The sequence below is a fragment of the Dryobates pubescens genome, chromosome 12 (genome assembly GCF_014839835.1).
Source record: "Dryobates pubescens isolate bDryPub1 chromosome 12, bDryPub1.pri, whole genome shotgun sequence".
NCBI classification, from domain to species: domain Eukaryota; kingdom Metazoa; phylum Chordata; class Aves; order Piciformes; family Picidae; genus Dryobates; species Dryobates pubescens.
In genome coordinates this window covers 5,832,087-5,846,545 of record NC_071623.1, presented here as the reverse complement: position 1 = coordinate 5,846,545, position 14,459 = coordinate 5,832,087, and the positions used below count along the sequence as shown (strand labels likewise).

Sequence of the window (14,459 nt, the reverse complement as noted above, 5' to 3'; positions counted from 1 at the left end):
AACCATTAACACTTAAACTGGGAGGCATGGCTTGGGAATGGACAGACACAGAATAGTGCTCTTAGGTCTGAGGTGCTGCAGCCACATTTGAAGAAAAACTGCCTGGCAGCTGTTTGTTTAGTGCTATCCAGCTGGTTGGCAGCCCCCAGACTCTCTGTAGCAAGGTGACCTTCCTGTGCAAAGAGAAGCTGCTGACATGCCACGAGGCTGAGCAGAGGGCTGGAGCTGCTCTGCTGTGAGGACAGACTGAGGGAGTTGGGGCTGTTGAGTCTGGAGAAGAGAAGGCTCCGAGGAGACCTTCTTGTGGCCTTCCAGTGTCTGAAGGGGGCTACAAGAAAGCTGGGGAGGGACTTCTGAGGGTGTCAGGGAGTAATAGGACTGGGGAGGATGGAGCAAAACTAGAAGTGGGGAGATTGAGATTGGATGTGAAAAAAAAGTTGTTGCCCATGAGGGTGGTGAGAGACTGGAAGAGATTGCCCAGGGAGGTGGTGGAAGCCTCATCCCTGGAGATTTTTAAGGCCAGACTGGATGTGGCTCTGGGCAACCTGATCTAGTGGAGGATGTCCCTGCTGACTGCAAGGGACTTAGACTGGATGCCCTTTGCAGGTCCCTTCCCACCCAGACCATTCTATGTTGACCCTGGGAATAGGCAGCAGCTGCCTTGAGGCCAGCTGGAGTGTGCAGCACCAGGGACTGTGGCAGTGTTCACCTGAGCTCACTCCCCATTTCTTGTCTTTGCACAGATGAGTTACTTGACTGTGTGTCCCGTTGTGCCATGGCTGGCTGTCTGATGTGTTGGTGTCTGGATTTGTTTTGTAGTTCTTTCCCGAGGGCCACGCCGTGTCCAGCAGCACATTGACTGCCACGGTAAAGCATTCTGCAGCCCTCCACCTGCTTTCCACCCTCTCTGTGTGCGTGCAGGGGGATGAGCTCAAGGCACCTCCTGTGACTTCTCCTCTGTAGAAAGCTTATTCTCAGACCCTGCCTTTGTCTTGTTCATCCCCACTGGGAACCAATTCTATTAGTAATCTGTTAATAGCAATGGAGTCTTCCATTTAGACCCACTTAGTTCTCCTGGAGCTTAAGCAGGTGTAGCAGATCAAGCAGTGTAGCAGCTGTGGCTGCCTGGTGGTGGATTATGTTTCAGGTGTCACCTGTATTTAAATGGAATGCAGCACTGATAAACTCTGGCAGTCCCTGGGCACTGATGGACCCAGAATAGCTTCAGGTTGCTGAGGGGGTTTGTGGGCATGAGGACCTCCTCAGGCAGAGGAGGCAGAGATAGCTTTTCTTAAGCTCTCCCTGTTAAGGAGGAAGACAGTTGTTCAAGTATTTCTCCAACAGCAAGTTAAGTCTGAGGCTTCAGATCTGTCCTGAAGAGATGGGAGGTTTGCAGCTGCACTTTGGACTGGCAGATGTGATTTGTGCGTCTCTGCATCCTCAGGCTTGCAGCTCCCTGAGGCCCTTCTTGATCCGAGGGGCCCAGAACTGCCTGCCTGTTCTGCTGAGAACTGATGGAAGTCCCAGAGAAGCTTTCTGTGAAGGGCAGAGGAAGGGATCAGTCCTGCCCCGTCACCTAGTGTGACACCACGGCCTGTGTTTTGAGCCTGGTTCTGAGTTAGCAGTGCAACAGAAGGATGTGTCCACCAGGACTGGCACTTGGGGTGGTAGAAAGCAGCTAAGCAAGGCTTTCATGTTGGTTACAGAGGAGCAGTACTCCATCGTCTCCCACCAGCACTTCTCCCACTGGCTCCAGTGCACAGAGCAGCTGGGGTGACCGAAAGGGGCAGTGGCTCCGCAGAAGGAGGCTTGATGGTGCTATTAACAGAGTTCCTGTTGGCTTCTATGAGAAGGTGTGGAAGATCCTTCAGAAGGTAAGTTGATGGTGGTGGAGGGCAGGAAGCATCTTTATCAGTGGTCCTGATGAGCACTTAGAGTGCACCATCAGTACATTTGCAGGTCACACCAAGTTGGCGGGGGTGTTGATCTGCTTGAGGATAGGGAGGCTCTACAGACAGACTCAGCTTGGAACAATGGGATGATCTTCAACAAGGCCATGTGTCTGATCCTGTGTTCAGGCATCGAGAACCCCAGGCAGCATTCCAGGTTTGTGTGGCTGGGAAGTTGTCCAGCAGAAAGGGACCTGGGGGTACTAATGGACAGGTGGCTGTAAAGGAGCCAGCAGTGTAGCCGAGAAAGCCAAGGGTATCCTGGCTTGGATTAGAAACACTGTGGGCAGCAGGGACAGGAGGTGACCATCCCCCTGTGCTCAGCACTGCTGAGGCCACACCTCGAGTGCTGTGTTCAGCTCTGGGCCACTCACTCCAGGAAGGATTTTGAGGAACTGGAGCGGGGCCTGGAGCCCCTGGGCTAGAGGAGGGGCTGGGGGAGCAGGGGGTGTTCAGGCTGGAGAGGAGGAGGCTGAGGGAGACCTCAATGCTCTCTACAGCTCCCTGAAAGGAGGTTGGAGCAAGGAGGGGGCAGCCTCTGCTCCTTGGTGGCAAGGGACAGGAGCAGAAGAAATGATTCTAAGCTGCAGCAGGGGAGGTTCAGGCTGGAGGTTAGGAAATATTTCTTCACTGGAAGGGCTCTCAACCATTGGAGTGTTCTGCCCAGGGCAGTGCTGGAGTCACCATCCCTGAGGGTGTTCAAGTAGTGTGTGGAGCTGGTGCCTGGGGACATGGTTCAGTGCTGGGGCTAGGGCTAGACTGGATGAGCTTGGAGCTCTCTTCCAACCAGATAGATTCTGTTTTGTAGCTCAGGCACCCAGCTGTGTCATTCCTTTGCCTTCTCACCATTCAGCCTTTGTCCCTCTTTTCTTGGATACCACTTGGCATTTTTAACACCACCTCTTCCCTGCTGTTACTGACCTGTCTTCAGGCACCACAGTGTGTTGACCTTCTTGAGTTGTGATGTCCTGGATCTGGAAGGCTTAAGCAAAAATGAAACATAAAGGTTGTGCCTTTCATGCTCTGTTGCTGTCCTTTTGCCTTCCCTTTTATTCCTACATCTTTTCCCACTGAATGTTCTCACTGATTCCTGTTCCTCCTTTGTGAGCCTCTTCCTGTAGTGGCTCTCTAAGGACTTTGCTCCCCTTCAGTAGCTGGACTGGGACTCAGCACACTCCCCACAAGTCATGTCAGGCTGTTTCTTAGTGTCTGCCAGGTTACACAAACAACTTCCTCAGCAAAGGTGAAATAATATTTTTAGCAGGGTTTGGTTGGAGGTTTTTGGTTGGTTTTTTAGTTTAATTTTCCTTTCTTTCTTTTTTTTCACTGATTGTTGTTACATTGTGGCTTAGAACAGAGAACTCTCAGATTAACTTCCAAGAACTTCAGTTTCTGCTCATTATCCAAATGTTGTTGTTTCAGTGCCATGGGCTGTCCATTGATGGCTATGTCCTTCCTTCTTCAACCACCAGAGAGGTACAGTACAATGCCCTCTGACTGTTTGCTTTGGCAGTGCTTGATGCAGCAGGGCCACGAGGATGAGCAGAGGGCTGGAGCTCCTCTCCTATGAGGACAGACTGAGGGAGTTGGGGCTGTTGAGTCTGGAGAAGAGAAGGCTCCAGGGAGACCTTCTTGTGGCCTTCCAGTGTCTGAAGGGGGCTACAAGAAAGCTGGGGAGGGACTTCTTAGGGTGTCAAGTAGTGATAGGACTTGGGGGGATGGATCCAAGCTAGAGGAGGGGAGATGTTAGAAGTTTTTCACCATGAGGGTGGTGAGACACTGGCACACGTTGTCCAGGGAGGTAGTGGAAGCCTCATCCCTGGAGGGTTTTAAGGCCAGGCTGGATGTGGCTGTGAGCAACCTGATGTAGTGTGAGGTGTCCCTGACCATGGCAGGAGGGTTGGAACTGGCTGATCCTTGAGGTCCCTTCCAACCCTGACAATTGTGTGGTCCTTAGTTTGAAGAAGGTCAGAAGTTCTGGACCTTTCCCTACCACCTCCATCAGCTTCCCTGGTGGCTCTGCACATGAGCTCCTGCCAGGCAAGCCTTGAGAGTGAGTTTGTGACAGGTTTTGCCCTTTGCCAAGCCACCTCTCTGCACTGACCCCACAGGCCCATGGAGCAGCACAGAATGGTCTGGGTTGGAAGGGACCTCCAAAGGTCACTTAGTCCAACCCCCTCTGCAGGCAGCAGGGAGAGTAAGAGGGTGGCTGCTGGCAGTGCTTTGGGCAGGGTGAGGAGGAAGTGCAGCCCTGCTGGGATGAAGCAGACTCTTTGCTTGCCACTTCCATTTTTCATATGCTGCAGTGTATTTTGGCATCACAGTCTCAAAAGTAAATACCAGTTAAGGATGATTAAGGATGATTGGTTGTAGCCAAAGCTTTGACTCCTTAAATTCATAACCTTCCCTTCATTTTTTTCCCCCTAGATGGATTGCCAGTACTGTCTTTAGGTGCCCTGGCAAGCTTTGCATTCCTATCTATAGAGCAAACTCTTGTGAACAGTAATCCACTGGTGCAGGAAACTGTGCCTGAAGCTCTTTTCCTGTCTGGTTCCCTCAGATTTGTCTCTGGCTTCCCTCTGGTGGTAGTGGCTGAAGAGAGGAGCTGGAATTTTCTGGCAGCTGTAAATGCTGGGTTTCATTTTCAGAACAGAGAGCTTGCTTTATTCCTTTTGTGGAGATCAGCAGGCTTACATTTTTAGCCTGTCAGACCCAGACAGTATCTAATTTTGCTCTTTAAAGGAGTCAAATGAAACAAGCACAAACCTCCTAAGGCACATACCATCCAGAGAGCTCTGCCAGCAGAGATGAGGCTGCTCCACAAGCAGAGTGGGGAAGCACTCACTTGGAGCAGCCTTGGGTATTTTTAACCCCCTGGCTGTGCAATGGCAGAAAGGTGGGCAGAGGGCACGAGACTGCAGCACGAGGAGCAAAGAGTTAAGTTGGTAGCTAAGCCTCAGCAGAAAGCAAAATGTGTGATGGGTTGCAGGGCTGGAGCAGCCCTCTGGAAGTTGCATAATCAGGGCCTAGCAACACAAAAAGTTTCTGTAAGTGCTGAAAGCCACATGAAGATCTGAGCTGGCTCCTGCCAGCCTGCCCCAGTGTGCAGAGAGCAGCATGTGTGGAGATGCTGGCAGGATGGGGGGAGCTGCTCTTTGGCAGCTGTCAGCTTTCCTTCCCATTTCCCCTGCACCCTGCTAGATGACCCCCTGTGAAATCAAGTTTGCTGTGCACGTGGAGTCGGTGCTGAACCACGTCCCCCAGCCAGAGTACAGGCAGCTGCTGGTGGAAGCTATCCTGGTGCTCACCTTCCTCTCTGACGTGGAGGTGAACAGCATTGGGGGCATCATTCACGTGGACAGGATTGTGCACATGGCCAACGACCTCTTCCTGCAGGAGCTGGTGAGTGCCAGGGTCTGGTGGGTTGAAACTCAAACCGCCACACAGGGCGGGCTGGGAAGCCTCCACAACTGAAACCTGTCCCCTGCTCCCTTTTTCATGTGTGCTGAGCTTGATCTTGCCCTTATTCTTTCCCCTACAAAGACCAAATCACTGAAGTGTCTTCTGGGAATAGTCACAGAATCATAGAGAAGGCTCTGCTGTGAGCACAGGCTGAGGGAGCTGGGGGTGTTCAGCCTGCAGAAGACTCCAGAGGGACCTCAGAGCTGCCTTCCAGGGATCCTGCAGGAAGGCTGCAGAGAGACTTCCTGAGGGTGCCTGGAGACAAGCCACGGGGGAATGGTTTGGAGCTGAGGCAGAGCAGGGTTAGAGTGGACCTGAGGAAGAAGTTATTCAGAGTGAGGGTGGTGAGAGTGTGGCACAGGCTGCCCAGGAAGGCTGTGGCTGCCTCCTGCCTGGGGGTGTTGAAGGCCAGGCTGGCTGAGGCCTTGAGCAGCTGAGTCTAGCTGAGAGGTGTCCCTAGGCATGGTGGGGAGCTTGGAGGAGATGAGCTCTGAGGTCCCTTCCAACCTGAGCCCTTCTGTGATTCCATGATCACGATCTGGCAAGGATTTCCCAATGAACATGCACCCCTGACTTCCCTGCTTCTCTGCTTGTGTCTTTCCAGAAATCCTTTGGAGCTACAGGCAGGATCTTGGAGAAGGACGTGGCCACAGGCATCTGCCACTTCTTTTATGACAGTGCTCCCAGTGGGGCCTATGGCACCATGACATACCTGACAAAAGCCATCATCATTTATTTGCACGACTTCCTGCCTAGCACAGGCTGTGCCATGCAGTGAGGGCTGCCTCATGCAGTGAGGGGAAGGCTCAGAAGATCTTCCCTGCTCCCATTTTCCTGTCATAAGCCTCTGGTTTAGCTGCTGCGTGTCTGTGTGCTGTGCACTACCTCAGCCTTCCACGCTAGTTGTGGTGTACCTGCAGGGGACAGGTAGGTGGAATTTGGCCTGGTTCTGAGAGAGGAGAGTGTGCCAGAAATAACAAACAATGAGGCTCCTTCTGCCCCAAGTGTAATTCACATGAAATTAGCAAGAATTACTCAGCTCTGCCAAGAGGCAAAGGGATTACTCTGTGGAGATCAAAAGGCATAATAAAACGAAGGAGCTGGATCTCAGGCATAAAAGCCTCCCAATCAAGGGCAGTGATGGAAGTCATTAATTTTTCTCCTGCTGTGTGTAAATGCACATCATTGTGAAGCACCAGTGCACGGTGTGAGCCACCCAAGGAGATGTAAAGTAGAGGAAGAACTTGAACTAAGCAGCTGATGTTCCTGGTACACATTTATCCTGGTTCCCATCTCGCTGGCACCTGTCAGTGCAGGGCAGACACCAGCAGAGACAAAGGTCTGACAGGGTCCACTGAGGTGAGAGCAGAGCCTCTCAGGAAGATCTCTGCCTTTAACCTGAACAAAGCAGCCCCAGGGCTTTGGAGGCAAACTCTCCAGCCTGCAGCTTCTCCAGGGTGATGGTTTTATGCCTGTAATCCTCTCCTCGGAATGGAGCAAGAAAAACCTCCTCCACTCCAGCACCTTTCCAAGTCTCCTGATCCCTTCCCTTGCGAAGAGCCTCAGAGTTAAGAATGTCGTCGTTACCACCCTCCCAGCACAGCTTTATGGAAGGCTTTGATGTTTCTTTCTTTGTTCCTTCCTTTGTTTTTGTTGTCTTTTTTTAATTTAAAGTCACACATTTCAAATGGTGGTTAGGGATGGGCTGCCTGGAAGCGTCCCCTTGGACAGCTCCCAGCTTTCCTGCCTGTGCCTTGAATCTGTCCGCTGGGAACCAGTTCCTGCAGCTGCTCCCAGGGATATGGTGTCCTGCAGGGAACTGGCTCCTTGGCCATTGCAACTGAGCTCAGCAGTGTGGAGGTGTGGAAGCAGAGAGGATCAGAATGATTGCGGCTTGCCAGGTAAAGGGGGAGAGCGGCTCTGGCCTGTACAAAGGAAGCATTTTCTGTGCTGATCAAATCAACTAGGCCATTTTTAGAGTGTTTGAAAACCAGGGGGGTGGTGGAAATGTGGTGCTGTGGAGAATGAATTGGTTTCTGTTCTGGTTTTATACAGATGGCTGAACAGCCTTGATGAAAGGAAGGCAGTGTCCAAGTGCTGCTGGGCAGGCTAAGCTTGCAGTGGCCACAGCACCCTGCCTGCTGGCCCTCTGCAGAGCTGCTGCTGCTCTAGCAATGTCTGGGCACTGCTTAGGAGGGCAAAGGTGTGGGAGGCCTCAGAAGGTGGTTTCATGGTTTTTTGCAGAGACCAGGAGGGTTTGGCAGCCCATGGGGGGGGCACAGGAGCCCTTGGCCTGGGTGCTCTGAGGGGCACACACTGTGCTAACCAGCATCAAAGCTGGGGGGTTGCTATAAACCTATAGATTAGGTGCAATTAGCAGTAAGAGGAGGAAGTCATTTTACTGGCATGGTGCCTGTCTTGTATGGCTTTGCCTTCAGGATGGCTTGTTGTGAGAGATCACTTAGCTTGGTTCCCACTAAAGGTAAGCAGAATCCTTTGTCTAGCTTCAGCAGGCAGATGTGACAGTGCAGTGTGAGCACACAAGAGCCTGCGTGATGCTTCCTGCTCTCTGCAGCATCCCAGGAGATGTCAGCAGTGGCAGCTATCTCTGCTTTTCTTCTTGACTCTTAGGCTGAGAGAGGTACAAAATGATTCCCTCTCAGGATCTTCCTTTATTTAGTGTTTTACCTACAAGTGTGATCTTGTTTTCAGAAACAAGAAGGATGATGCAGTTGGGTTTTTCATGCAGCTGCAGTGAAGTCTAAAGGAACTGAGCCTAGGTCCAAACAGCCTTGGACACTCCTTAACACTTTTGTTTTTCTCTTGTTGGGAGTATTCATGGTATCTTTAATTGGGAATGCCCTTGGGTTTGGTGTATTTATGTTCACCAGCATCAATTATCACAAGGAGCACAGCACTTGGGAAGCATTGATGTGGTAATTTGAAGAGGGAAGGTGGTAAAGGCTTCTGAAACACAAGGCCAAGGGAAGGGAAACTTGGGCTTCCTCCAGGTCAGGCACAGCTGCAGCTTGCTGCTGTGTTACTGCTCAGCCCTGTTTAGGTTTGCTCTGGAAGGTGACTCCCAGTGAAGCAAATGAGGTTTGGCAGAGTGCCCTGCTTGTTCAGCTGGTGCAAAGCAGAGCCAGCACCGGGAGGATGCTCCCAGTTAAAATACCTGTGCAGGGCTGAGCTAACTGGCAGAGGCTGCACTTGGCTGTCAGGTGTCCCCAGGGAGCCAACAGAGGCCAACCTCAGGTCCCTGGGAAGTTGTTTATGGGAAGCAGGCAAAGGTGAGCAGACACTCCAGTGCCTCAGAAAAAAGGGTGTTAGGCATTAAAATAGATCCACCTGAGACCTGGGCTCTCCAGTCTGCTGCCCTAAACAGTTTGCAGCTGTGGGGCAGAAGCAACTGCAGAGCCATGAGGGCAGCCAGGCATGGGGCTGGCAGAGGTCAGGGGCCAGGATCAGCAGCTGTGTCCATCTCGGAGCGCACAGTGGCTGCAGCCCAGCTACTCTGGGCTAGTGCCCTCCCTGCTTGCTGCCTCCTGGCTGTTTCCCTCTCCCTGCTGCAAAGAACAGGAGGTTGTCAAATCAGGCAGAGCAAAAGCAGCTTCCATCTCCCTTGGCTGCTCTTCCTACACGTGAAAGCTTAATGGTTGGGGTACAAAATCTGCCTGGCTTCTGCCCTGCTGATCATGGCCTCGTTCCTCAGGGGAGGAGCACTGCTTGTTCCTGGCAGGGCAAGGTGAGCTGTGCAGCCCTCAAACTGTCTGGCTACTTTCTGTGGAGGGTAGCAAAACAGCTAGGCTGCAACCCTGCGTGCACAGAGCACTGCAGGACTCTGGCAGCAGTGAAGTGGGAGCCTTCTGGTGTGGTCTGGAGGTAGGAGCAGATTTGCCCAGGAAATAAGAGACACCGAGATGCCCAAAGCAGTGGCATCTGTACCTGTAGGGCAGGGCTTTTGGCACTCAGCTGCAGGCTGAGTCATCCCTGCTCAAAGCTCTGCTTACAGCTGTGACATTAAGTGGCTGCTGCATAAAATTGTGGGCTAAAAAACCCAAGATTAGGGGCTATGGGAGAAGTGCTTCAGCTTGAACAGCTTGGATTTAAGGACAAGTATCTGGGCTCCTTCCCACTCCCAGTTTGAGTCTCAAGTGGCTCTTATTCTTGCCATGACATCTTTCACAGCTACTGCCCCTGCCACCTCCCCTGCTTCTGTTAGGGGTCAGGGGGCTCCTGTGTGCTGCTAGCAGCTGACAGGGGAGGTGTTTTCTTCCCCAGAAAGGCTCAGTGACTCAGCTCCAACCATTCTTCAGTGCAGCACCCTGGAAAGCCTCTTCTCACCTCCAGCCCAGCGAAGCTCAGTGCTGTGACTCCACCTCTGCATCCCCTCTCCTGCAGTGATCCCTCCCAAGGTGAGCATTCCTCAGCCTCCCACCGGAGCAGCTTCAGGAGCCTGTTGTTAGGGGGCAACGTTGAAGCTGGAGGCTGTCAGCCATGTGGCTGAGCTCCCACTTCCTGCTGCACTTCCCTGGCTTTCTCCTGTTTTTGGGTGGAGGGGACACAAGGCGGTGGTGGTGGTAGCAGAGGAGGGCTCCAGAGCTGTGCTGTCACATTCCCCTTGGGGTGCATTTACTTTTCATTCTTCTGTCAAGTTACAAATATTTCTCTGGAGAAATATTTTGTAGAAAAAAAGAGTGAAGAAAACCAACAAGACAGCAGGACTGGGGCTGCTCTTAGGTTGTGTGCTGCCAGACTGGGCAGGCTGCTTTTGTTTGTACATTGATTGCTGTAATGAAATAAAACCTAGCTCCTTGCCTTAGCTCATCTGCTGCCGTGGGAGGGTAAAGACTGGCTGGGCTGGAACCTTTTCCTGCCCAAACAGCTCTTCCTGTACTCACTACAGCTGAGGGAGGCAGTGCTGCTCTCAGAAGGCTTCTGACCTGGCTGCACTTCACTCTACATCAGTGTGTTGCATTCAGAATGTAAGGTGCAAGAGAATGGAGTCCAGCTCTTGCTGCTCTCCCCAACAGCAGTAGCTGGGCTGAGACCTGCAGGGATGGGAAGATTGGCTTGTGGTCTGGTGGGAAGCACTGGGTTCTTGCTGTGTTCCAAAACCTCCATTCCAGAATTTCTCACTTTACTTGGTAAAGAATTTCTGCTTAATTCTGTGCAGGGGTAGGTTCACAGAATCACAATATGCTAGAGGTTGGAAGGGACCTCAAGCGATCCAAGTCCGATCCTCCTGCCAAAGCAGGGTCACAGAGGGTGGTCTGCACAGGAATGCATCCAGGTGGGTTTGGAAAGGCTCCAGAGAAGGAGACTCCACAATACTATCAGTAATCTCCGGGTTTGTTTGCTCTTCTGCCTCCTCTCTCTGCTTTAAAGAAAGGCAGTTTATTTTCAGGAAAAGGGTGGTGTTGGTACTGAAGGACAGACAGACACCACAGCTCCAGGTGGTGGTGAAAGCTGAAGCTTTATTTTGCCATCTCTCCCATATTACACCATCAGCATGCCAGGGATTTAGGTGAGGAGTTAGGAGTGTTTCTGAGCTCCACAGCCCAGCAAAGGCAGGGAGCAGTAACCAGTGGCAAGAGGAAATGTAGTGCTTCCAGCTCAGGTCCTTTAAGCTGTTTCTGTAAACTTCAAGGAGGACAGGACCTGGAATGCTTTAATTCCACTGCATCATGCAAGGGTTGTAAGCCTCTCTGACTGGACAGCCTGCAGCTAGCTTCTGCTTTGCCCACTGTATGGCCAGGGAGGGTCTGATATGTTCCTTGGGGCTCATCAATGCTGTTCCTCTGTTCCTCAGCTGTCGCTCAGGACTGCTGGAAGAAACACACCAAAATGCTCTTCCCATGGGGCTGTAGGCGTGACCTTGGCAGTGTTCCTAGTTTGGATTGATAGAGAAGCCACCAAGGGGGAAGATAAATTGCAAGGTGCTGATGTGGCAGTGAGAGTAATAAGATTACAGTAAGCAGTGGGGTTTATCTCTTCTGTCTCATCCAGAGCAAGGCTTGCAGAGTGACCACAATGCTCACCCTCTCCAGGAGCCTGGTTAGTGGTTGTCGGGCTGGAGCCTGGGCTGCCTCTGACCAAGGCCAGCAAGGTGAGGAGCTTCCAAGGCAGCCCCCAGGAAGTTCTGCCCTCTCATGAGTTTGCCTTTTTCTCTAGTCTATGAACCACGTGAAAGGCCTCTAGAAATTCATTGAAGTCAATGTGGCCATCTTTGTTGTAGTCTATGCTGAGGACTAACTTGTCAATGGACTCATCACATACATCAATCCCCAGGTGAGAAGTGAAGAGTTTCCACATCTGGCCAAATTCCTCAAGAGAAATCAGACCTGAAGGAGACAGACAGCAAGGTGCTTTTTGTTTGGTTGGTTTTTTTCCAGTGCTGCTTCCCCTTCCTGCACATATCCACCTGCCTTCAGGGCAAGAAAGTTCCCTGCCTCCTGTGGCTTGGGGTTGTTCTGTCCATCCTAGGGCTGAAGTGGTGAATTCTTCTCTCTGCTAATGATCTAAAGCTTCCAGCAGTGAAACTGAGCAAGCAGTAAATGTTGACTGGGAGTGGAAGAGAGAAAAAGCCTCTAAAGGAGAGAAGCCAGACTGGAGCTGGGATATGAGAGACGTTTTTTCCCCCTGTGTACTGTCCCTTATATGGGTAGAGCCTGACAGTCTTCCCTAAACTGGGGAAATGACATCACCTCTGGCTCCTCTGAAATTTAGAAGCCTAAAGGGGGAGGACCCACAGTGTGGGAGGGAGATAAGCAGTGTAAGCTCCCCAGAGCTGGTGCAGTGCAGTGAGCTAGACTGAGCTGGACTTACCTGAGTGATCCTTGTCAATGATGTTAAAGATGATCTCCAGATCCTTTCTGTACCTGCACAGTGTTTCCACCAATGCTGGCTGAGCCTGGGGTTGAAGTCACATACAGGAAGCCATTCAGCTGTTGGGTTTGACTCCGTCTAGCCAGCAGAATCTGAACTACCTTGAGCTGTTTTCCCACTTCAACTTGTCAAGTGTTTGGGGGTTTGTTAAATCTGTATGCCTGAGTTCTCTGGAATGACAGTTTTGTGTCTTGCCCTGAGGAATAATCAGCTAAAATCTGTCACTTTCAGATGGCAGGGCAGGGAGAGAAGGAGCCCTTCACACCTCCTACCTTCAGTAATTATTTGTAGAAACAGGGATAATCTGGGGAAGGGGCTGGCTGCCAGACACTCCCAGAAAGCTGCTCTGCTCTGCAGAAAAATGGTGGCAGCAGCTAAGTACCAAAGCACTGTGCAGCCACTGGCTAACAGCTGGGCTCTGCAGAGGAGACCTCAGCTGCCATTAAACACCTAAAGAAGTCCAGCTGCAACTGGGGACTCCCTCCTGCAGGTGCCTGAATTGGCTCTGGAGCCCAATTGAAAAGCTCATCTCCAAGAGAGAGGATTGGGCGCTTTGGGGTAGGATTTGTCACATCCCTCAGCTGCCCTTGAGGGAAAGTAAGAGGCAGTTGGAGCTTGTGATTCATCCAACCTATTTTAAGCATCTACCTTAGCAGGGAATGAGATTTTGTACCCTGGCACTGCTCACTTCCCTCCACTCCCTATAAAAGGAAGCTCAGCAACTCGTTATCTGTAGCTTTCTGCCTGATTGGACAAACCACTGCCTTGTGCCTCAAGTTGCACCAAAAGCTCTTCCTCCAAGGTTTGCAAGGAGGCAAATTTTCCTCCTTACCTCTTTGATAGGTTGACTTATTTTCAAATCATAAAAACAGGACATGAAGTCAACTTCTCCATCTGGGCTGATCTGTGCCAGCTGAGAGCGCAGCATCCTCCAGGGCAGGTCCAGCTGCAGGACAGACTCCATGGCTGCAGCCCAGTCATTGACAGGAATGGTGCCTGCCAGGAGGAGTCAGTTCATGGTCACAAGTGGCAGCTGACAGCACCCAGCAGTCACCAGCATGCCTTCTGCCATGGTTAAGAAAGATTTTCTCCTTTTCTTGGGCTAAAACCCCTCAGAACAATGAAGAGGAGAGTGGGAGCAGATGTTTCCAAAGGTCCTTTCCAAACTCAACAACTTTGTGATGCTATGATGCTGCTCAGCATGTTTTCATACCTTCTGAGAAAACCAGATTTGAGCTGAGCTGCAACTAGGGACAAGACAGAAATCTGTTAAATGGTTGGTCAGTGGCCAAAGAATGACTCTCCTGATTGCCCTTCTAGGAGCACAGGTGGCAAGCCAGTGAAGTGAGAAGCCATCTTGAAGAAAGGTGGTATTATTTCTGCTAGAAGCCATCAACTCCTTGCTCTCTGGTAAAAGGTTCATGTATCAATTTGCCATTGAATTCTCTTCAGGTGATGCATGGGGGTGTGTCTGGGAGTGGCACAGCCAGGCAGCTTTCCTCAGCTATCTCCCAGATGCAGGAGACCAGTTCCCTCTCACCTGAGACACCAGTTCCCTGTCACAACCTTTGTAGCTTCTGGAGCCTGAACTCTCTGTCCTACAAACACCATTTCCTTACCTGCCAAGGGGTTTCAATTGATTTCTTCTCCCTAAAGCTTCATCCCCTCGGGTTGTTTCCTGGGGCTAAGAACTTGCTAACATCTCCTTCCTCTGCAGTCACAAAGGACACAGGATCAGCTGCCTTTGCTGCCCTCCAGCTTTACACGGGCAGGCAGGACCATTGGGTCTGTATCCCCTGCCCCCAGGCACCCAGCAGCTGCTCTCCCCCTGGTGGCAGCTGGAGAGAGAGGTGAAGTTACCTGTGCCGTTGTGGTCATACTGTGCAAAGGCATGGGTGAGTTCAGACCTGTGGGCATAAATCTTCTCTCGTAAGGACTTCAAAGCAGAGGATTCAATTGTACCTACCCTAGGAGAGGGAACAAAAAAGGCAGAGCAGGTCCTTAAAGGGATTAAATCCTCTTATTTTATACTTTTCAACATTCATCATCAAATTCTTACATCCTTGAAGCTGTAGTATGTTTAGAGTCATCATAAATGGCAACACTGGGGCAGGGAAAAAAATCCCCCAAGTCAATGAACCAAGCAAAACCCCTTCAGAA

The 14,459-nt window shown here is 51.3% G+C and overlaps 2 protein-coding genes across 2 annotated transcripts in view; one reads left to right on the top strand and one right to left on the bottom strand.

Annotated features, from left to right (window-relative positions):
- PHKA2 (phosphorylase kinase regulatory subunit alpha 2) overlaps nucleotides 1-7,009 on the top strand; it is a 38,153-nt gene extending 31,144 nt beyond the window's left edge. The window contains exons 28-31 of the mRNA XM_054166006.1: nucleotides 1,707-1,874; nucleotides 3,372-3,425; nucleotides 5,151-5,351; nucleotides 6,016-7,009. Coding sequence (XP_054021981.1) covers nucleotides 1,707-1,874; nucleotides 3,372-3,425; nucleotides 5,151-5,351; nucleotides 6,016-6,189 — 597 coding nt within the window. The 3' untranslated portion in view covers nucleotides 6,190-7,009. The remainder of the gene's footprint in view (nucleotides 1-1,706; nucleotides 1,875-3,371; nucleotides 3,426-5,150; nucleotides 5,352-6,015) is intronic.
- Nucleotides 7,010-10,740: 3,731 nt separating this feature from the next.
- Nucleotides 10,741-14,459, bottom strand: part of PPEF1 (protein phosphatase with EF-hand domain 1) — a 54,457-nt gene continuing 50,738 nt past the window's right edge. The window contains exons 14-17 of the mRNA XM_009900786.2: nucleotides 14,160-14,266; nucleotides 13,132-13,295; nucleotides 12,240-12,324; nucleotides 10,741-11,755 (exon numbers count right to left, since the gene is read on the bottom strand). Of these exons, the coding sequence (XP_009899088.2) occupies nucleotides 11,562-11,755; nucleotides 12,240-12,324; nucleotides 13,132-13,295; nucleotides 14,160-14,266 (550 nt within the window). The 3' untranslated portion in view covers nucleotides 10,741-11,561. The remainder of the gene's footprint in view (nucleotides 11,756-12,239; nucleotides 12,325-13,131; nucleotides 13,296-14,159; nucleotides 14,267-14,459) is intronic.